Here is a 22,181-nt window from a genome sequence, read left to right as displayed (position 1 = left end):
GACCACCGGCTTGCTAGTGGGGCAAGCACTAATGAGCCCCTTGTCGGCTATCTATTCTCCCTCCAGGGGGGTCGTGGACCCCCAAAGAGGGAGAAAAGTTGTCGGTATGCCGGTTGTTGGGATTCCGGCGCCGGTATACTGTGTGCCAAGATCCCAACCACCGGTATACTGAATACCACCCGTGTAAATGATTGCCACTTTACAAAAAAACTTACCAAATCTCTCACTTTTTGAAACTCTCACTCTATTACATTTGGCCCATGGTCTCTATCACACCCTGGATAAATTCCACAAAATTTGTCCTGAGTCTTCTAAATTTTGCTGGAGACACTGTGGGCTAGAGGGAACTGTAATTCATATAGTTTGGTTATGTCCTCTTATTAAACCTTACTAAAGGTTTTTGATCTAATTAAGCAGGTTACGAATGTGTCGTTCCGTTCCTGAAATTGTCCTTTTACATTGTTTTCCACCCTGTTCCCAATGACCATGCATATATTATAGGTTATATACTCATAGCTACTAGGGCTGCTTTAGCCCAATATTGGAAAAGGGTAGACCCTTCACGTTTATCAAAATTTTTATCTTCTGTTCACCATAGCCTTGAAATGGAAACCATAGGATTTAAGTATTCTTTAGCTTAATCTTCCCCCTTGACCAAATGGTTAGCCTGGTCGAATTATTATACTGTACCTCCAAAATTGCCCTGCGAAATGCCCTGAACTAGGAAGGTTGTGATATCATTCCTTTGTGTCCTCATTGCTGTTTTGAGGATAACCCGGTTTTCGAGATGACTTCTTTTTCTCCTTCTAATCATTGATGGTATATTTTTACTGGTTTTTTTATTCTCATGGCTTTATGAATATGAGGCTTAAGGGCATGTGTGTACTTCTTAACTTTTAATTCCTGAATGTATACTTATCGACTAATTGACTCCCTTAGAGTTTATATTTGGCTTTACTTCTCTCTTTTTCTTTTACTTTTTCATTTTACTTATTATTATTGCAGATAAATGTTAATATGCCATTGTACATTTGTTTACATTGAATTGAATGATCTGTAATGGAAATTTTTCTCTTTCTGTATCTTTAATAAAAATACTTCAGTTACAAAAAAATATACACAGCAAAAGATCATCCACAAAATCAGTAATCTTCAAGGTCTCAGTCTACATACTGTACGAACACCCTGAAAAAGAGGCCAGGCTTATAAATGACAGATTAAAAAACAGGGCCAAAAGTAGGCTTCCTGTTTAGTACCCCATGACTTCAAAATTGGGTAAATTTACTAACAGTCGTGTTGCAGCCCATTTCAGACAAGATCAATCTCCGCTGACATCGGCCATTTGAGTTTGCAACTTTTTGAAAAAAAAAAGGGAAAAAAAAGATATTTTACTAAACTATCAATTCCAGTTCATTGATGTCGATGTAATTCGTATTGTCGGGCAGTGTTCTACGGGAGAGATTAGTAGAACACTGCCGGACATGACACAATTGAAGCCCAGCCGGATCAGTGAAATCCGTGCAGGGCTTCAATGTGTAAGGTATTTAAATAGTTAAACATTTAAAAAAAATTGCATGAGGTCCCCCCCCTCCTAAGCATAGGGGTTCACAGTGTTTTAAAAACCAGCACCAGGATCTTGGACCGGTCCTGGTTCCAAAAATACGGGGGGAAAAATAGGATTTTAATACCTACCGGTAAATCCTTTTCTCTTAGTCCGTAGAGGATGCTGGGGATGCTTCAAGAACCATGGGGTATAGATGGGATCCACAGGAGACATGGGCACATTAAGACTATCAAAGGGGTGTGAACTGGCTCCTCCCTCTATGCCCCTCCTCCAGACTCCAGTTATAGGAACTGTGCCCAGGGAGACGGACATTTCGAGGAAAAGGATTTATTTAATTTTTAAAACTAAGGTGAGATACATACCAGCTCACACCTCAAACACGCCGTACAACATAGCATTCAACAAAAAACGCATGCAACGGCATGACTAACATCAGCCACAGACTGACTGAACTCAACACAACATGTGTGTAATCATAACCAATAACTGCAGATACAGCCCGCACTGGGACAGGCGTCCAGCATCCTCTATGGACTAAGAAAAAAGGATTTACCGGTAGGTATTAAAATCCTATTTTCTCATACGTCCTAGAGGATGCTGGGGATGCTTCAAGAACCATGGGGTTCATACCAAAGCTCTAGAACGGGTGGGAGAGTGTGGATGACTCTACAGCACCGATTGACCAAACAAGAAGTCCTCCTCAGCCAGGGAATCAAACTTGTAAAACTTCGCAAAGGTGTTTGAGCCCGACCAAGTAGCAGCTCGGCAAAGCTGTAATGCCGAGACCCCCTCGGGCAGCCGCCCAGGATGAGCCCACCTTTCTGGTAGAATGGGCCTTCACTGATTTCGGTAACGGCAATCCTGCCGTAGAATGAGCTTGCTGAATTATATTACAGATCCAGTGTGCAATAGTCTGCTTGGAAGCAGGAGCACCAATCTTGTTGGGAGCCCACAGGACAAACAGAGCCTCTGCTTTCCTAATTTGAGCCGTTCTGGTGACATAGATTTTCAAAGCTCTGACCACATCGAGAGACTTCGATTCCGCCAAGGGTCAGTAGCCACTGGCACCACAATAGGCTGGTTTACGTGAAACGATGAAACCACTTTTGGCAGAAATTGCTGACGAGTTCTCAACTCCGCTCTATCAGTACGGAAGATTAAATAGGGGCTTTTGTGAGACAAAGCCGCCAATTCAGATACCCGCCTAGCGGATGCCAAGGCCAACAACATGACTACTTTCCAAGTAAGGAATTTTAACTCAACCTTACGTAAAGGTTCAAACCAATGAGACTGCAGGAACTGCAACACCACATTAAGATCCCATGGTGCCACTGGGGGCACAAAGGGAGGTTGGATGTGTAACACGCCTTTCACGAAGGTCTGAACTTCTGGAAGGGAGGCCAATTCTTTCTGAAAGAAAATTGATAAGGCCGAAATTTGTACTTTAATTGAGCCCAACTTTAGGCCCGAATCCACACCTGCTTGCAAAAAAATGGAGCAAACGCCCCAGCTGAAATTCTTCCATAGGAGCCTTCTTGGATTCACACCAAGAGACATATTTTCTCCAAATACGGTGGTAATACTTCGCCGTTACTGCTTTTCTAGCCTGAAGTAGTGTGGGAATGACTTCACTGGGAATACCCTTTCGGGCTAGGATTTGGCGTTCAACCGCCATGCCGTCAAACGCAGCCGCGGTAAGTCTTGATACACGCACGGTCCTTGCTGTAACAGGTCCTCTCGTAGAGGAAGAAGCCAGGGATCTTCTATGAGTAATTCTTGAAGATCAGGATACCAGTCCCTCCGTGGCCAGTCTGGAACAATGAGTATCGCCTGAACCCTTGTTCTTCTTATGATCCTTATCACCTTTGGAATGAGTGGAAGTGGAGGGAACACATAGACCGACTGAAACACCCACGGTGTCACCAGGGCGTCCACCGCTATTGCTTGAGGGTCCCTTGACCTGGAACAATATTTCTGAAGTTTCTTGTTGAGGCGAGACGCAATCATGTCTATTTGAGGAATTCCCCAACGACTTGTCACTTCTGCAAAGAACTCTTGATGAAGACCCCACTCTCCTGGATGGAGATCGTGTCTGCTGAGGAAGTCTGCTTCCCAGTTGTCCACTCCTGGAATGAAGACTGCTGACAGAGCGCTTGCATGTTTCTCCGCCCAGCGAAGAACTTTTGTGGCCTCCACCATCGCCGCTCTGCTCTTTGTTCCGCCCTGGCGGTTTACGTACGCCACAGCTGTTACGTTGTCTGACTGAATCAAGACGGGCAGACCGCGAAGATGATGTTCCGCTTGCCGAAGTCCGTTGTAAATGGCCCTTAATTCCAGAATGTTTATGTGCCGACAAGCTTCCTGGCTTGACCATTTTCCCTGAAAATTTTCCCCGTGTGACTGCTCCCCAGCCTCGGAGACTTGCATCCGTGGTCACCAGGATCCAATCCTGGATCCCGAACCTGCGTCCCTCTAGGAGGTGAGAGCTGTGCAGCCACCACAGGAGAGAGAGATTCTGGTCCTGGAAAACAGGATTATTTTCCGGTGCATGTGGACGTGAGACCCGGACCATTTGTCCAACAGGTCCCACTGAAACACCCTGGCATGGAACCTGCCAAACTGAATGGCCTCGTAGGCCGCCACCCATCTTCCCCAGCAACCGAGTGCATTGAAGAATCGACACTCTTGCCGGTTTCAGAATCTGTTTTACCATGTTCTGTATTTCTAGAGCCTTGTCCACTGGTAGAAAAACTCTCTGTAATTCTGTATCCAGAATCATGCCCAAGAACGACAGCCGTGTTGTCGGAACCAACTGAGATTTTGGCAAGTTTAGGAGCCAACCCTGTTGTAGAATTGTCAGGGAGAGCGTAACGTTTTTCAGCAATTTCTCCTTGGATCTCGCCTTTATCAGGAGATCGTCCAAGTACGGGATAATTGTGATTCCCTGTTTGCGCAGGAGAACCATCATTTCCGCCATAACCTTGGTGAAAATCCTCGGAGCCGTGGACAGACCAAACGGCAACGTCTGAAATTTGTAATGACAATCCTGAACAGCAAACCTCAGATAAGCCTGATGTGGAGGATATATGGGACACCATAAAATCCCCCTCCTCAAGACTGGAGATCACTGCTCGGAGAGATTCCATCTTGAATTTTAATTTTTTTAGATAGAAATTGAGGGATTTTAGGTTCAGAATCGGTCTGACTGAGCCATCCGGCTTCAGGACCATGAAAAGGCTTGAATAAAAGCCTTCCCCCTGTTGTGACGGAGGTACCGTGACAATGACCTGATTTTGACACAGCTTTAGTATTGCAGCGCGTACTACCTCCCTTTCTGGAAGAGAAGCTGGTAAGGCCGATTTGAAAAATCGGTGAGGGGGCACATCTTCAAACTCCAATTTGTACCCTTGGGCTACTAATATCTAATAGCCAAGGATCCAGTGCCGAGCGAACTCAGACCTGACTGAAGAGTTGGAGACGTGCCCACACCGGTGCGGACTCCCGCAGAGGAGCCCCAGCGTCATGCGGTGGATTTGGTAGAAGCCGGGGAGGACTTCTGCTCTTGGGAACTTGCCACAGCCTGTGACCTTTTTCCCCTTCCTCTTCCTCTCGTAGCAAGGAAGGAAGACCCTAGTCCTTTTTTGTATTTGTTGGGCCGAAAGGACTGCATCTGATAGTGGGGCGGTTTCTTTTGTTGTGTCAGAACATAAGGTAGGAACGATGACTTACCCGCGGTAGTCGTAGATACCAGGTCAGTGAGGCCGTCACCAAAGAAGACACTACCGCTAAACGCCAGAGACTCCATAGTCTTCTTAGAGTCAGCATCAGCATTCCATTGATGAATCCACAATGCTCTTCTAGCTGAGACTGCCATGGCATTGGCCCTTGACCCCAAAAGGCCAATATCCCTCGCATCATCCTTTAGATAGGCTGCAGCGTCCCTGTTATGACCCAGTATCAAAAGCACACTATCCCTGTCCAGGAAATCTATATCAGATGACAAGTTATCTGCCCACTTTTCAATAGCACTACTCACCCACGCAGATGCAACGGCAGGCCTGAGCAGCGTACCAGTAGTGACATAAATGGACTTCAGTGTATTTACCTGCTTACGATCCTTTAGGGCTGCCGTGTCAGGAGACGGAAGCGCCACCTTTTTGGACAGACGCGATAGAGCTTTGTCCACCGTGGGGGTTGACTCCCACTTTTCCCTGTCCCCAGAGGGGAATGGATATGCCACCGGAATTCTCTTGGGAACCTGTACCTTCTTGTCAGCATTTTCCCAAGCTTTTTCAAAAAGAGCGTTCAGTTCATGAGGAAGGAAACGTCACCTCAGGTTTCTTTCCCTTAAACATGCAGACCCTAGTATCAGGAACAGCAGGGTCTTCCGTGATATGTAATACGTCTTTTATCGCCACAATCATGTACTGAATGCTCTTAGCCAGTTTAGGATTCAATCTGGCATCACTATAGTCGACACTGGAATCAGAGTCCGTGTCGGTATCTGTATCCACTATCTGGGTAAATGAATGCTTCTGTGACCCCAAGGGGGTCAAAACCTGCGACAATGCATCCTCCATGGATTTTCTCCATGTCTGGTTCTGAGACTCAGATTTATTTAATCTCTTATTCAATCGAGCCACATTTGTATTCAAAACACTCAACATATTTAGCCAATCAGCCGTCGGCGGTGCTGACACGGTCACTCCCACAGTCTTTTCTGTCCCCACTCCAGCCTCCTCCTGGGAAGAGCACTCAGCCTCAGACATGTCGACACACACGTACCGACACCCACAACCACACTGGGGCTACAGGGGACAGACCCAGAGCAAAGCCTGTTAGAGAAACACAGAGGGAGTTTTGCCAGCTCACAACCCAGCGCCTATCCCAGTACTGAAGCAAGTAAAGAGACTGCCCAGACCTGTTAGCGCTTTATATTATATATCAATCAGCACCAAATCATAATAATACAGCACCAAAATACTGTGCCCCCCCTCCCCTTCCCCGTTTTGCACCCTGTTACTTGGACAGTAGTGTAGGAGGTCAGGACCAGCGTCTCTGCAGCTCTGTGAAGAGAAAATGGCGCTGGTTAGAGCTGTGAGGGCTAAATCCCTCCCCCTTAATGGCGCGCTTCAGTCCCACTATTTTTTAAATATTTATACTGGCGGGGATCCGGTTTTTAGTGCCCAGGCACTGTAAGCCTCTTTTGCCAGTTTGTTTAGTGAGGTTTCATGCTGCCCAGGGCGCCCCCCCAGCGCCCTGCACCCTGTAGTGCCGCTGTGAGTGTGGGAGCCTGGCACGCAGCGCGGCACCTCAAAGACACTGAAGTCTTCTGCCGTCACTGAAGTCTTCTGATCTTCTTTTACTCACCCGTCTTCTGACTTCTGGCTCTGCAAGGGGGGTGACGGCGCGGCTCCGGGATCGAGCATCTAGGCGTACCTAGCGATCAGACCCTCTGGAGCTAATGGTGTCCAGTGACCTAAGAAGCAGAGCCTTGAAACTCACAGAAGTAGGTCTGCTTCTCTCCCCTCAGTCCCACGATGCAGACAGCCTGTTGCCAGCAGGTCTCCCTGAAAATAATAAACCTAACAAAAAGTATTTTTCTGAGAAACTCTGGAGAGCTCCTCAGTGTGCATCCAGTCTCACTGGGCACAGAATCTAATTGGAGTCTGGAGGAGGGGCATAGAGGGAGGAGCCATTTCACACCCCTTCTAAAGTCTTAAAGTGCCCATGTCTCCTGCGGATCCCGTCTATACCCCATGGTTCTTGAAGCATCCCCAGCATCCTCTAGGACGTATGAGAAAGTATGGATAATGAAATTACCATTATCGTCTATAGTGGGAACATGCGGTCTACGGTAGACCGCAAGGTTAATTGAGGTCACCCACAAGGGTGACCTCAATTAAACTTGCAGACTACAGCAGATTCCCAACGTAGACGATAATGGGGATTTAATTCACAATTACTGCCTATGCGCTCCGCTTGATTGGCAGGCCAGGAGCGCACAGCCAATCAGGAGAGCGCAATGACGTGGCGCTCCATGATTGGCCGGCAGGTCACCAAGTGACAGGAGTCACGAGGGGTCCTAACATTCGAGGAAACCCCTTAAGTTGCGTGGACTGGGTTTTTGCGGTTTCTTTTTTTATAACCCCTAGATGCCTACATGGAACTGAAGAGGACCGATCTTCACTGGAAATAGATGAGTATATATGTACATTTTTTTACAGGTACCCTAAGGATTCTACTAGACAAGACTAGAATGGCAGTGTGGGATGTAGGTAAGTATGTGTGTGACTGTGTTTATATGCGAGTGCAAGTGTGATTTATTAAAGTTGTACTGTCACGGTGTCTGTGTAATGTTTTTATTTCAATATTTCTTTTGTTATGGAACTACAGGTACCAGCAAGCCTTTTAATGCCCGCATGCTGGTACTTGTGGGTTTTTTGTTTTTTTTAAGTACCAGCATGCGGGGGAGGCTTGCTGGGACTTTTAGTTCCACAGCAAAAATAGGATTTTAATTACCTACCGGTAAATCCTTTTCTCGTAGTCCGTAGAGGATGCTAGGGTCCATTTTAGTACCATGGGGTATAGACGGTTCCGCAGGAGCCTTCGGCACTTTAAGACTTTTCAACAGTGTGAACTGGCTCCTCCCTCTATGCCCCTCCTCCAGACCTCAGTATAGGAACTGTGCCCGAGGAGACGGACAACTTCGAGAGAAGAATTTACATTAAACTAGTGGCGAGTTTCACACCAGCTCACACCATACAAAACATGCCACTTAACATGGCTTTCAACATAACCCATGCTAACGTGCATGCATAATGCAACAGCAACAGCTGTGAACATCTTAACACATGAGAACCTGTGTAAAAAGATAAAACGTAATTCTGCAGGAAAAAATAGCACTGGGCGGGCGCCCAGCACCCTCTACGGACTACGAGAAAAGGATTTACCGGTAGGTAAAAAAAATATCCTATTTTCTCTTACGTCCTAGAGGATGCTGGGGTCCATTTTAGTACCATGGGGATGTACCAAAGCTCCCAGTACAGGCGGGAAAGTGCTAATGTTCCTGTAGAACTAACTGACCAAACTGAAGGTCGTCAGCAGCCAAGGTGTCAAACCTGTAAAACTTAGCAAACGTGTAAAACTTAGCAAACGTGTTTGCCCCTGACCAAGTAGCTACTCAGCAAATTTGCAACGCCGAGACACCCCGGGCAGTCGCCCAGGAAGAACCCACTTTCCTTGTAGAGTGGGCCTTTACCGAACTCGGTAACGGCAATCCTGCCGTGGAATAAGCGTGCTGAATGGTACCTCTGATCCAGTGCGCAATAGTCTGCTTAGAAGCAGGACCCCCAATCTTGTTGGGGTCATAGAGGACAAACAAAGATTCTGTTTTCTTTATCCGAGCCGTTCTTGCAACATAAGTCCTCAACGGCTGAGGTGTCAGAAGCCACTGGCACCACCACAGGATGGTTGATATGGAAATAAGACACAACCTTTGGAAGAAAATGCTGACGCTTCCGCAGTTCAGCTCTATCTTCATGAAAATTCAAATAAGTACTCTTGTGTGACAGAGCCCCTAATTCAGACACTCGTCTGCCTGAGGCCAAGGCCAAAAGCATGACCACTTTCCAAGTGAGAAACTTCAACTCTACCTCTTGTAGAGGCTCAAACCAGTCCGATTTAAGGAACTGCCACACCACATTAAGATCCCATGGCGCCGCAGGAGGCACAAAGGGAGGTTGGATGCGCAGAACCCCTTCACGAACGTCTAGACCTCAGGAAGGGAAGCCAACTGTTTCTGAAAGAAAATGGACAAGGCCGAAATTTGGACCTTGATAGACCCTAATCTCAAGCCAGCATCCACACCCGCCTGTAGAAATAGGAGAAGACGTCCTAATTTAAACTCCACTGCAGGAGACTTCTTGGATTCACACCAAGATACATATTTTCTCCAAATACGATGGTAATGTTTGGACGTTACCCCTTTCCTGGCCAGATGAAGTGTCGGAATGACCTACACTGGGAAAACGGGCTAGGATCTGGCGTTTAACAGCCATGCCGTCAAACGCAGCTGCGGTAAGTCTTGATAAACAAACGGCCCCTGCTGAAGCAGGTCCTTGCGAAGAGGCTGAGGATCTTCCAGTAATAACGCCTGAAGATCTGGATACCAAGCCCTCCTTGGCCAGTCTGGAGCAATGAGAATTGCTCGAACCCTTGTTGTTCTGATGAGCTTGAGAACTTTTGGTATTAGTGGAAGTGGAGGGAACAAATACACCGACTGAAACACCCACTGGGTCACAAGTGCATCCACTGCTATTGCTTGTGGGTCTCTCGACCTGGAACAATATTTCTGAAGCTTCTTGTTGAGACGTGATGCCATCATATTTACTTGAGGAACGCCCCAACGATCTGCTACCTCTGCAAAGACTTCTGGGTGGAGGCCCCATTCTCCTGGATGGAGATCGGGTCTGCTGAGGAAGTCTGCTTCCCAGTTGTCCACTCCCTTATTGAAAATTGCCGACAGAGCTTTTGCATGTCTTTCTGCCAAGAGGAGTATCTTTGTCACCTCTGCCATTGCCGCTCTGCTTTTTGTTCCGCCCTGGCGGTTTAAGTAAGCTACTACCGTTACATTGTCTGACTAAATCTGTATGGGACGACCTTGAAATAGGTGTGCCACTTGATGAAGGCTCAATACAGAGCTCAGAGTACAGAGCTCTCAATTCCAGAATGTTTATGTGAAGGAGTACTTCTTGACTTGACCATCGTCCTTGGAAGCTTTCCCCTTGCGTGACTGCTCCCCAACCTCGGAGGCTTGCATCTGTGGTCACCAGGATCCAAGTCTGAATCCCGAACCTGTGTCCCTCCAGGAGGTGAGAACTTTGAAGCCACCACAAGAATGAAATACTGCCTTTTGTTGACAGGATTATCCTCCGGTGCATGTGTAGGTGCGATCCGGGCCACTTGTCCAGTAAGTCCCATTGGAACACCCTGGCGTGGAATCAGCCAAATTGTAGAACCTCGTAGGCCGCTACCATCTTCCCCAGCAGGCAGACGCACTGATGAATCGATACACGTGCTGGTTTTAAAACTTGTTTGACCATCCTCTGGATCTCCAGAGCCTTTTCCACAGGTAGGAATACTTTCTGTGCTTCAGTGTCCAATATCATTCCCAGAAATGATAACCTCATTGTGGGTTCCAATTGTGATTTTGGAAGGTTTACGATCCAACCGTGCTGTTGAAGCACCATCAGGGAGAGTGCAATGTTATGCACTAGTTTCTCCCTGGATCTCACTTTTATGAGGAGATCGTCCAAGTATGGGATGACTTTGACTCCTTTCTTGCGAAGAAGAACCATCATCTCCGCCATCACCTTGGTGAAATTCTCGGAGCTGTGGAGAGTCCGAAAGGCAATGTTTGGAACTGGTAGTGGCAGTCCTGCACCGCAAACCTCAGGTATGTCTGATGCGGTGGGTAGATGGGAACATGTATAGAAGCATCTTTGATGTCCATCGATACCAGAAATTCCTTTTCCTCCACCGCTCTCAGGGATTCCATCTTGAATTTGAAACTTTTCAAATAAAGGTTCAGAGTCTTTAGATTTAAAATCGGGCTGACCGAGCCATCTGGTTTCAGAACTACAAACAGGCTTGAATAAAACCCTTTTTCCTGTTGTGACACATGAACTAAGGAAATTACGTTGTCTTTACATAATTTCTGTATTGCGTTCAGCACTTTTGCTCTGTCCTGAACAGAAGCTGGTAAGGTTGATTTGAAAAATCCTGAAATTCCAATTTGTACCCTTGGGATACTATCTGCAATACCCAAGGATTCAGATCTGAGTGAACCCAGACCTGGCTGAAAGACAGTAGACGTGCCCCCACCCGATTGTACTCCCGCAGGGGAGCCCCAGCGTCATGCTGAGGTTTTAGCAGAAGTAGCTGTTGACTTCTGCTCCTGCGAGCCTGATGATGTTGTACATTTTTACCTCTTCCTCGCGCCCTCTTCCTGCGAAGAAGGGGGTACCCTTTGCCTTTTTGGACTTGTTGGGCTGAAAGGATTGCATCGTATGAGAATGAAATCCTTTCCTAGGTGGAGCAGCTGCGGAAGGCAGAAATGCTGACTTGCCTGATGTAGTTGTTGAAATCATGGCATCCAGCTTGTCTCCAAAGAGGGCTTCTCCATTGTAAGGAAGCGCCTCAATATTCTTTTTTGAATCCGCATCAGCATTCCATTGGCGGACCCACAGCGCCCTGCGGGCTGAAATCGCGATAGCGGAGGATCTTGAACTCAGCAACCCAATATCCTTCATAGCTTCAACTAAGTAACCTGCAGCATCTTTGATATGGCCGAGAGTTAGGACTATTTCATCCCTGTCAACTGTGTCTATGTTAACAAGCAAGTTGTCAGACCATTTTTCCACAGCGTTACCTACCCATGCACAAGCAATGGTGGGCCTGAGCACCGTTCGGTTAGCCGTATATATGGATTTTAGGGTTGTTTCTAATTTACGGTCAGCTGGATCTTTTAGAGAGGCTGAACCAGGGGCAGGCAAAACTATTTTCTTAGACAGCCGAGAAACTGAGGTGTCTATCATTGGGGGTGTTTCCCATTTGTGCCTGTCTTCCTCAGGGAAAGGGTACGCTACACATATCCTTCTGGGAAGGGTACATTTCTTCTCAGGGTTAGCCCAGGATTCTTCAAAGAACGCATTCAAATCCTTTGAAGGAGGAAAAGTCACAACCTGCTTTTTATTTAATTTAAAATAATCCTTTTCCTCTGGGACCAGTGTTGTTTCAGGAAACTCCAACACTTCCTTTATAGCAACTATCATACATTGTATGCTTTTGGCTAATTTGGGGTCTACCCCTCTCAAATCCCCAGTGTCGACATCAGAGTCGGAATCTGTGTCTGTATCCTCTTGCATTATCTGGGCCAGAGACCTTTTCTGGGAACTGGATGGGACCCGAGTGGATGATATGGAATGGTCAGTAAACAGTGCATCCTCCACAGACTGCCTCCAATATTTAGTCTGTTGTTCAGACTCAGAGAATTTCTTTGCAAGCATTGACATATTCTTTTGCATCATTCTCACCCACTCCGGCTCCTTCTGAGAGGGAAGGGCCACCACATTATCCTCTTGTGCATCTAAAATGGGTTCTTCCTGGGAAGAACCTTCCCCAATGTCTGACATGTTACACACTTGTACACACACACACACACACGCACACACGCACACACACACACACACACACACACACACACACACACACACACCTATCACACAGGGGAGCTATTGGGGACAGACCCACACTACAGTCTGTCAGAGAGATACAGAGGGATTTGCCAGTCCACACACTGCGCCTTATTGTGAATTGTGGAAATATTACCCACTTACAGCGCATATACCAATAATAGGCCCACAGACCTAATTATAATCAACACTCTCTGCCCCTTCTATAACACCCTGTACTTGTATCAGCGTTGTCATGAGGAGAAACAGCGTTCAGGAGCTTCACACTGGAGTTTCTGCAGGAGAAAATGGCACCCAGTGAGTGTTCTGGCAAGTCTGAGGAGAAGCCCCGCCCTTCAGCCTATTTATACTGGCTGGGGATGGCACATCAGCGGCTGTACATGTATGTACCCTTTTTGCCAGTGAGAGTAATGTTTTAAATCATGCCCTCAGAGTGCGCCACCCCCCCCCCCCCCCCCCGCGCTCTGCACCCTTGTGCTGAGAGACATGGCGTGCAGCGCCCCGCTTGCACGTGTACCTGTATGCCGCCAACGATGACCGGAGGATCACCTCTCTGCAGGACTCCGGTAATATACTCACCAACCTTCTGACTTCTGGCTCTGTTAGGGGGTGGCGGCAGTGCTGTGGGAGTGAACGCTGGCCAGGCTTGGGCTGTGTTCAGTACCCTTCAGGAGCTAATGGTGTCCTGTCAGCGGAAGCAGAACCATTAACTAATTGAGAAATTGGTTCCTACTCTCCCCCCTAAGTCCCACGAAGCAGGGCAGCTGTTGCCAGCAGCGTCCCTGTAAAATAAAAAACCTAAGAAAGTCTTTTTCCAGCAAAGCTCTGTAGAGCTCCACAAGTGTGCATCCAGTCTCCTGGGCACATTTTCTAAACTGAGGTCTGGAGGAGGGGCATAGAGGGAGGAGCCAATTAACACTGTTGAAAAGTCTTAAAGTGCCGAACGCTCCTGCGGAACCATCTATACCCCATGGTACTAAAATGGACCCCAGCATCCTCTAGGACGTAAGAGAAAGACAATTTTTTTTTTTTACACAAACAAACTATGAAGTCGCGACCCACAGCCCAGAGGTGGCAGCCATAGGCCCGGGCTTCATTCCTGGCCCTTGGGTGCCTGGAGGGGGAGACCCCTTTATTGGGGGGGGGTCCCCACTCCCCCAGGCCAGGGGTGTCTAGTTGAGTTGGTAATGCCACGGCCGCAGAGATCAATATAAATGTGTCCCCCGGCTGTGGCATTATCTCCTTGACTAGTGGAGCCCAGCGCTGGTTAAAAAAATACGAGGGCCCCCACCGTCTTTTTCCACCATGTTTTTGGAACAAGGACTGGTCCAAGAGCCCGGTGCTGGTTTTTAAAATACTGGGAACCCCTAAGCATTTTGTCCCTGGTATTTTAACAACCAGGACCAGCTGAAAAAGCCCGGGGCTGGTTATAGTTAGGAGGGGGAACCCCACGCAATTTTTTTTTATATTTTTAACTCTTTCCTACATTTTTAAATAGAGAAGCATGCACGGATCTCAGTGATCTGTGCATGATTCTCCAAACACGCCAGCCATAAGCAGGTCTATTTGAAAGTTCTATTTGTGTACGAATTCCATCCATTTCAGACAGTGTATGGCTATTGTCATCAGTGATTGAGAATACGAATTCTTAGTAAATTCCCGCGTTGTATGAGGTGTTTGACCGATGGTCTATTGATTCGTATTTCTGTGGATGGCAGTCTATATCAATATGAATTGGCCCAACACTGCCAAGATTTGTGTTTCGTAAATCTCCGAGTTGCATTTTCGTATGAAAATGCAAACTCAAATCAAATCGGGAGCTTATTAAATTTATTATTAAATTTCCACCATGGTGAACAAAGCAAGCACTATAAAGAAATGGTTTGATGAAGTCGGTGTGGAAGAACTTGACTGGCCCACACAGAGACCTGACCTCAACCGCTTCACCTTTGGGATGAACTGGAACAGACATTGCAAGCCAGGCCTACTTGTCCAACACATCAGTGCCTGACCTCATAAATGCTCTACAGAATCTATGGGCACAAATTCCTAACAAAACCGTTCAATATATTGTGGAAAGCCTTCCAAGGAGAGTGGAAGCTGTTATAGCTGCAAAAGGGGGACCAACTCCATATTAAAGTATATGTATTTAAATACAATGTCATTACGTCTGGTGGTGTAATACTGTTGTTCATATAGTGTGTTTATACACACACACACACACACACACACACACACACACACACACACACACGTGGAGAAAATTATTGCTACCCTTCCATGAAAAAAGAAGAACCCATATTTTTTAAAAATTACATTTAACAGAAATCAGACTTTGCATTTGATTTTTTTACATTTTTAAATGGACAAAAATTAAGGTACCCGTAGCCTAATATTTTGGTGCAGATCCTTTAGAGGCAAACACTGCAATTAAGCTATTTCTGTAGATCACAATGAGACTTATGCACCTGTCAACAGTTAGTTTGGTTTATTCTTCTTGATCAAACTGCTCCAGCTTTCTCATGTTTGATGGGTACTTTCTCCAGACTGCATGTTTCAGCTTTTTCCTGATATTTGATAGGGTTTAGGTCAGGGCCCATAGAAAATAATTTTTAGAACAGCCCAATGTTTTGTTTTTACCCATTCTTGGGTGCATTTAACTGTGTATTTTAGGTCATTATCCTATTGGAGGACCTACTGTATGACTTGTGACTGAGGATAAAGCTTTCTGACACTGGGCAGTATATTACTCTACACAATGCCTTAATGGTCTTGATATTTCATTGTGCCCTGCACAGATTAAAGGCACCCCATGCCAGATGCAGCAGGGAAGCCCCAAAACACAACCAAGCCTACTTCATGTTTCACAGTACAGTTGGTTTGCTGAAGGCTCAGCTTTTTATCTGTGACTATCATAGAGTGGATGTGCTCCAGTTTTGACTCGTATGTTTAAAGGAGATTCTCCCAGAAGCATTGTGGCTTGTCAAAATGCATTTTAGAAAAATTCAGTCTGGCTTTTTCATGTTGCTTATTCAAAGGAGGAGTCTTTCCAGGTCTTTTTCCATGGATCCCACTATTGCTCAAAAAACAGACACTGATGTACCTTGATCTTACACTTCAACCTGTTTCTTTTTGGAAATTTTCCTTGGCTCTTGTCTATTATTCTCGATGTCCTTCTGTTTAATCTTGGGTCGATTTTCTTACTCGTGGACACGTCTAGGGAGTTTGGCTACAGTCCCATGGACTGTAATCTTCTTAATAATATTTGCAACTGTAGCCAAAAGATCATCAAGCTGCTTGGAGATGGTCTTACAGCCTTTACCTTTCATACTGTATGCTTATCTATCATTTTGTTTCTGCTACTCTTGAGACAACTCTCTCCTGCGTTTTCAATGGTCCAAGTTCAGTATGATGTACACAATCATACCAAACAGCAGAGTAACTACTTTTCTCCATTTAAACAGGCTGAATGACTAATTAGAAGAATGAACACGTGATACAAGAAATATCATTATAATCAAATTATCTTTTCTAAGCGGTACCAACAGATATGTCCAACTACAATATCTTTGGAGAATAATCATTATTTTATCTCTTTGCTTTATTCTATGACATACCAAATGCAGAATAAATGCACTATAACACTGACATACAAGAGGAAGGGAGAATCTACAGGAGAGCTGGAGAAGCAGGACCAGCAAAGCCTTAGCAGCCCTGCCGTGCATACATGTCCCTCTACATTCCGCCAAGTCTGACGTCACGTGACATGTCAGACCAGCGCCGGTGCATGCACACTTTGCTCCGTGAGGCTGATAACTTGAAACTACACCAGGACAGACCTTTACTGCAAAATCTGTCCCGGAAAGAAGATTCAGTTAAAGAGCGCAGTAATAGAGTTGAAAAATGTCACGACATGCTGTTTATTTAACTACTACCACATACTTTAATATATAGGTCCTATGGGTGGGATGTAATGCCTAGTTGGCCATAGGTGCAGGTTGCCAGTCTAGCTCTGAATTTTTTTAAAAAACAATGATTGCTGCTTTAAAAAAAAAGTCTGAGTTCGGCCGGCAACCTGCATCTTCAGTAAACTTGGATGGCCTTACATCCAGCCTAAATATGTGAAATATGTTCTAGGCATCTGTTTGAAGATTTCAGTGTCACAAAAGCTATAATATCTATTATAAAGATGTAGCTAATGTATAAAAGCCTGAATAGATTCCTATGAAATCATTGGTAGTTGTGTACCTCTTTCTTATACTGTATGTACAATCATTACATTTACTTTTAAAATAAATCTTCTGTATGTTACAAGCTGATTGGATAACATGATTTGTGTCAATTGGTTTCAAGCTCTTCTGATAATGCAGTAACCTAATTGCCTGCTTGAGGAAAAAAAAATGCAGAAAGTCGGAAAACACTCACATTAGCTAAAACAGGCCAAATGCACTATAATTGACAAAAGAATGTAATTGGAGTTATCTTTACCTTTATTACATATAAATTCACTTGGTATACTTATTCTCTCATACTGACATGTAGAATCTGAATACTTCTTGTTCAAACCCAGGTATCTCTCTGTGAGACAAGCCAATCTACAACCGATAATCAGACAGTTTTGTCGAGATACTAGCAATAAATCAGCAGCTTAAGCAATTCAGATTTAAAATGCACCAGCAAAATTGACCAATGATTGTGCTGTGTTAGCATACATACAAACTCATCTCACATCACCAATGTCATAGCTTAGTCATTACAACTTCACTTTGCTAGAAATCAGAAGATATGTGATGATAAACATTAAACAAGAAAACGAGATTTATGGTAAGAACTTACCGTTGTTAAATCTCTTTTTGCAAGGTACACTGGGCTCCACAAGGATTAACATCAGGGTGTAGAGTAGGATCTTGATCCAAGGCACCAACAGGCTCAAAGCTTTGACTGTTCCCAAGATGCACAGCACCGCCTCCTCTATAACCCCACCTCCGTGCACAGCTCAATTTCGTTAACCAGCCCAATGCAGTAGCAGGTACTAGAGACGACAATCGCTCGTAGCCAATTACACCACACACTCACCAGAGGAGAGGGTGTTAGCGGCTACGCCATACCAACCCAAAGAAGCTAAGTGCGTCAGGGTGGACGCCTTGTGGAGCCCAGTGTACCTTGCAGAAAGAGATTTAACAATGGTAAGTTCTTACCATAAATCTCATTTTCTGCTGCGGGGTACACTGGGCTCCACAAGGATTAACATTGGGGATGTCCTAAAGCAGTTCCTTATGGGAGGGGACGCACTGTAGCGGGCACAAGAACCCGGTGTCCAAAGGAAGCATCCTGGGAGGCGGAAGTATCGAAGGCATAGAACCTAATGAACGTGTTCCCAGAGGACCACGTAGCCGCGTGGCACCACGGTGGGCCGCCCAAGAAAGTCCAACCAACCGAGTAGAATGGACTTTAATGGTAGCAGGAACCGGATGACCAGCCTGTACAGAAGCATGTGCAATCACCAATTTAATCCATCTGGCCAGTGTCTGCTTGGAAGCAGGCCAGCCACGTTTGTGAAAACCAAACAGTACGAAAAGAGAATCGGATTTCCTAATGGAGGATGTTCTCTTCACGTAGATACGGAGAGCCCGTACTACATCCAAAGACAGCTCTTTGGTAGACAACTCAGGAGAATTAAAGGCCGGAACCACAATCTCCTGGTTAAGGTGGAAGGAAGACACCACCTTGGGTAAATAACCTGGCCGCGTTCTAATAACCGCCCGGTCACGGTAAACTATCAAATAGGGAGACTTTCAGGATAAGGCACCCAAGTCCGAGACCCTTCTAGCTGAAGCAATAGCCAGCAAGGATAACACCTTAAGGGAAAGCCACTTAAGGTCAGCAGAGGTAAGAGGCTCAAATGGAGACTCTTGTAAGGCCTCCAAAACCACCAACAGATCCCAAGGGGCCACAGGTGGCACATAAGGAGGCTGAATCCGCAACACACCCTGAGTGAATGTATGGACATCAGGAAGGGTAGCAATCTTTCTCTGAAACCAAACCGACAAGGCAGAGATATGAACCTTGAGGGAGGCCAGACGCAGGCCTAAGTCCAGGCCCTGTTGTAGAAAGGCCAATAGTTTGGCCGTACTAAGCAAGAAAACGTCATGATTGTGAGACGCACACCAAGTAAAGTAAGCATTCCAGACCCTATGGTAGATCTGAGCAGAAGCCGGGTCTTTAGCATAGTTTGAACGACCGCCTCAGAAAAAAACCTTGGCCCTCAGGACGGAAGCTTCAAGAGCCATGCCGTCAAAGCCAGACGGGCCAAGTCCTTGTAAACACAAGGGCCCTGAACGAGGAGGTCTGGTCGTTGTGGAAGTATAAGGGGACGATCCTACGAGAGGCCCTGTAGATCGGAGAACCAGCGCCGCCTGGGCCACGCTGGAGCGACCAGAAGTAGGTTTCCTCCTTCTTGCTTGAACTTCCGTATTACTCTGGGCAGGAGTGACACCGGAGGGAACACACACGGCAGCTGAAAGTTCCATGGAACTGCCAGAGCATCCACGAAAGCAGCTTGAGGATCCCTTGTCCTTGCTCCGAAGACCGGAACCTTGTGATTGTGTCGAGACGCCATCAGATCCACGAGAAGTTGAAACACCTCCGGATGGAGGCTACACTCTCCGGCGTGTACGTCTTGACGACTGAGATAGTCCGCTTCCCAGTTCAGAACGCCCGGGATGAACACTGCGGGTATATGGCCAGCAGATGGCGTTCTGCCCACTGAAGAATCCATGATACTTACCTCATTGCCATGCGGCTTCGAGTGCCGCCTTGATGATTGATGTACGCCATTGTGGTGGCATTGTCCGATTGCACCTGAACAGGTCTGTTCTGTATCAGATGCTGGGCCATTGTCAACGCACTGAATACTGCCCGCAATTCTAGAATGTTTATCGGGAGTAGTGACTCCTCAGTTCACCGACCCTGGAGAGAGTGTCGTTCCAACACCGCGCCCCAACCTCTCAGACTGGCATCCGTCGCCAGCAGGACCCAGTTGGATATCCAGAAGGGACGGCCCCTGCTCAATCGTTGGTCCTGAAGCCACCAGCTCAGCGACAGGCGGACCTGCGGAGACAAGGAGATCATGTGAGATCTGATCCGGTGAGGCAGGCCATCCCACTTGGACAGAATAAAATTCTGCAGAGGGCGAGAATGGAATTGAGCATACTCCACCATGTCCAAAGCAGACACCATGAGACCTAGCACTTGCTTTGCCGAATAAAATCAACACTTGCGGACGAGATAGGAAGCATCGAATCCTGTCCTGAAGTTTCAGGACTTTCTCCTGAGACAGGAAAAAATGCTGGTTGTGAGTGTGCAATAACGCTCCCAGGTGTACCATGCTCCGAGCAGGAACCAGGGAGGATATCTTCCAGTTGATCAGTTGCCCATGGGCTTTCATGCACTGGACCATCAGTTCGAGATGACACAGGAGAAGTTCTGGGGAAATTACCAGGATCAACAAATCGTCCAAATACAGTAGGATCCTGACCCCTTGATGGCGGAGTGTAGCCGTCATGACCGCCATAACTTTGGTGAAAACTCGGGGGAGCCGTTGTCAAACCAAAGGGTAACGCCCGAAATTGGTAATGGAGTTTGCCCACCGCAAACCTCAGGTACTGCGGATGAAACACCGCAATAGGAATATGCAGGTAGGCATCCTGTATGTCCAGGAAGACCATAAAGTCCCCAGGCTCCAAGGCCAGAACAATAGAGCGCAGAGTTTCCATACGAAACTTGGAGACCCGCACATGCTTGTTCAAGGACTTCAGATTGAGAATGGCCAGCGAGGACCCGTTCGGTTTCGGGACTAGGAACAGCGGTGAATAGTACCCCTTGCCTCTCTGAGCTAGAGGAACCTGTACCACCACTCCTGTGGTCAGGAGGGAATGTACCACTGAGTGCACAGTGTTTGCTTTTGCCGAATCCAGAGGCACATCTGTCAGGCAAAATCGATTCTCGAAGGGTATAGCGTAACCTCGAGTGACGACTTCTTTTACCCAAGTATCTGAAGTGGTCTTCAACCATTCCTGAGCAAATATCTAGAAGTTGGGCCCCCACCCTGGGATCCCCCAAAGGGAGGCCCGCCCCGTCATGTGGCAGGCTTGTCAGTTTTGGAAGCAGGCTGATGGGCAGCCCAGGCACGCTTCGTCTGGGCTTTGCAGGTCTGGAAACACGAGCTTGCTTTGGGTACGCCTGACCTTTTGCTTTACCTGGAGGATGAAAGGGCCGAGGGAAAGCACTTTTAGCCTTCTGTGCGGAAGGAGCCGTACTAGGTAGGCAAGCTGTTTTAGCAGTAGCCAGATTAGCTACAATCTTATTGAGGTCTTCTCCAAAGAGAATATCTCCCTTGAAAGGAAGCACCTCCAGGGTTTTCTTGGAATCCATATCCACCGACCAGGATATCAACCAAAGGATACGTCTGGCCAAGACGGACGTAGTAGCAGCCTTGGCCGCCAGCACCTCGGCATCGGAGGCCGCCTCCTTAAGGTACAGAGAAGCCGTGATAATATAGGAGAGACATTGTCGAGCATGCTCAGATGCGTTGGAAGGCAGTTCCACTTCACGCTCCTAAGCCCACGCCTCAACAGCCCATGTTGCTGCAATAGTTGGTCTATGCACGGGCTGTGCATAGACCAACTATTGCAGCGACATGGGCTCAGTTAGGGTGTAAATCGCTTTCAAACAACCCTCCACACGTCTATCGGTCGGTTCCTTCAGAGAGGTTACAGTAGTTACTGGCAGGGCAGAGGAAACTACCATGCGCGCCACATGAGAATCTACAGATGGAGGAGTTTCTCAATTCTTACATATCTTCGCAGAGAGAGGATAGCGAGCCAAAAGTCTCTTATTTGGTGTGAATTTTGTCCCCAGATTTTACAAGGATTCCTGACGTATGTCAACCAGGTGTTCAGAATGAGGTAAAACTTGTTTAACCACCTTCTTACGTTTAAACCTATCCGGCTTTTTAGAGACAGCCTCAGGCTCAGGATCATCAGACACCTGAAAAATGAGACTAATTGCCTCAATCAAATCCGGGACATCCACCAATGATTTCCCTTCACCATCAGAAACATCTGAGTCAGTGTCTGTGGGATCCGTATATGCACCATCCTCCTCAGAGGACGTGTCTGGGATAGCAGTGGATTGGGAAGAGGTAATGGCCCGTTTAGATGACGACTTAGTCTTAGGCGGACGAGAGTGACACTTAGATTTAGTCAATGACCGGTTCAAATGCTGTAACTGAGTGGAGATTTGATCTGCCCATGGCGGATTAATAGCAGGGACCATAAACTGCAGTAATGGCACAGGTGGTC

General features: G+C 46.7%; 1 protein-coding gene across 9 annotated transcripts in view; it reads right to left on the bottom strand.

Moving 5' to 3' along the window:
• SYCP2 (synaptonemal complex protein 2) overlaps positions 1-22,181 on the bottom strand; it is a 1,046,702-nt gene that overhangs the window by 487,845 nt on the left and 536,676 nt on the right. For all 9 annotated transcript variants that reach the window (XM_063959338.1, XM_063959341.1, XM_063959339.1 and 6 more), the window contains one exon: positions 17,308-17,414. In XM_063959338.1, coding sequence (XP_063815408.1) covers positions 17,308-17,414 — 107 coding nt within the window. The remainder of the gene's footprint in view (positions 1-17,307; positions 17,415-22,181) is intronic.

Source organism: Pseudophryne corroboree, chromosome 3 (genome assembly GCF_028390025.1).
Source record: "Pseudophryne corroboree isolate aPseCor3 chromosome 3, aPseCor3.hap2, whole genome shotgun sequence".
Taxonomy (NCBI): domain Eukaryota; kingdom Metazoa; phylum Chordata; class Amphibia; order Anura; family Myobatrachidae; genus Pseudophryne; species Pseudophryne corroboree.
This window is presented reverse-complemented; position numbering and strand designations above follow the sequence as displayed.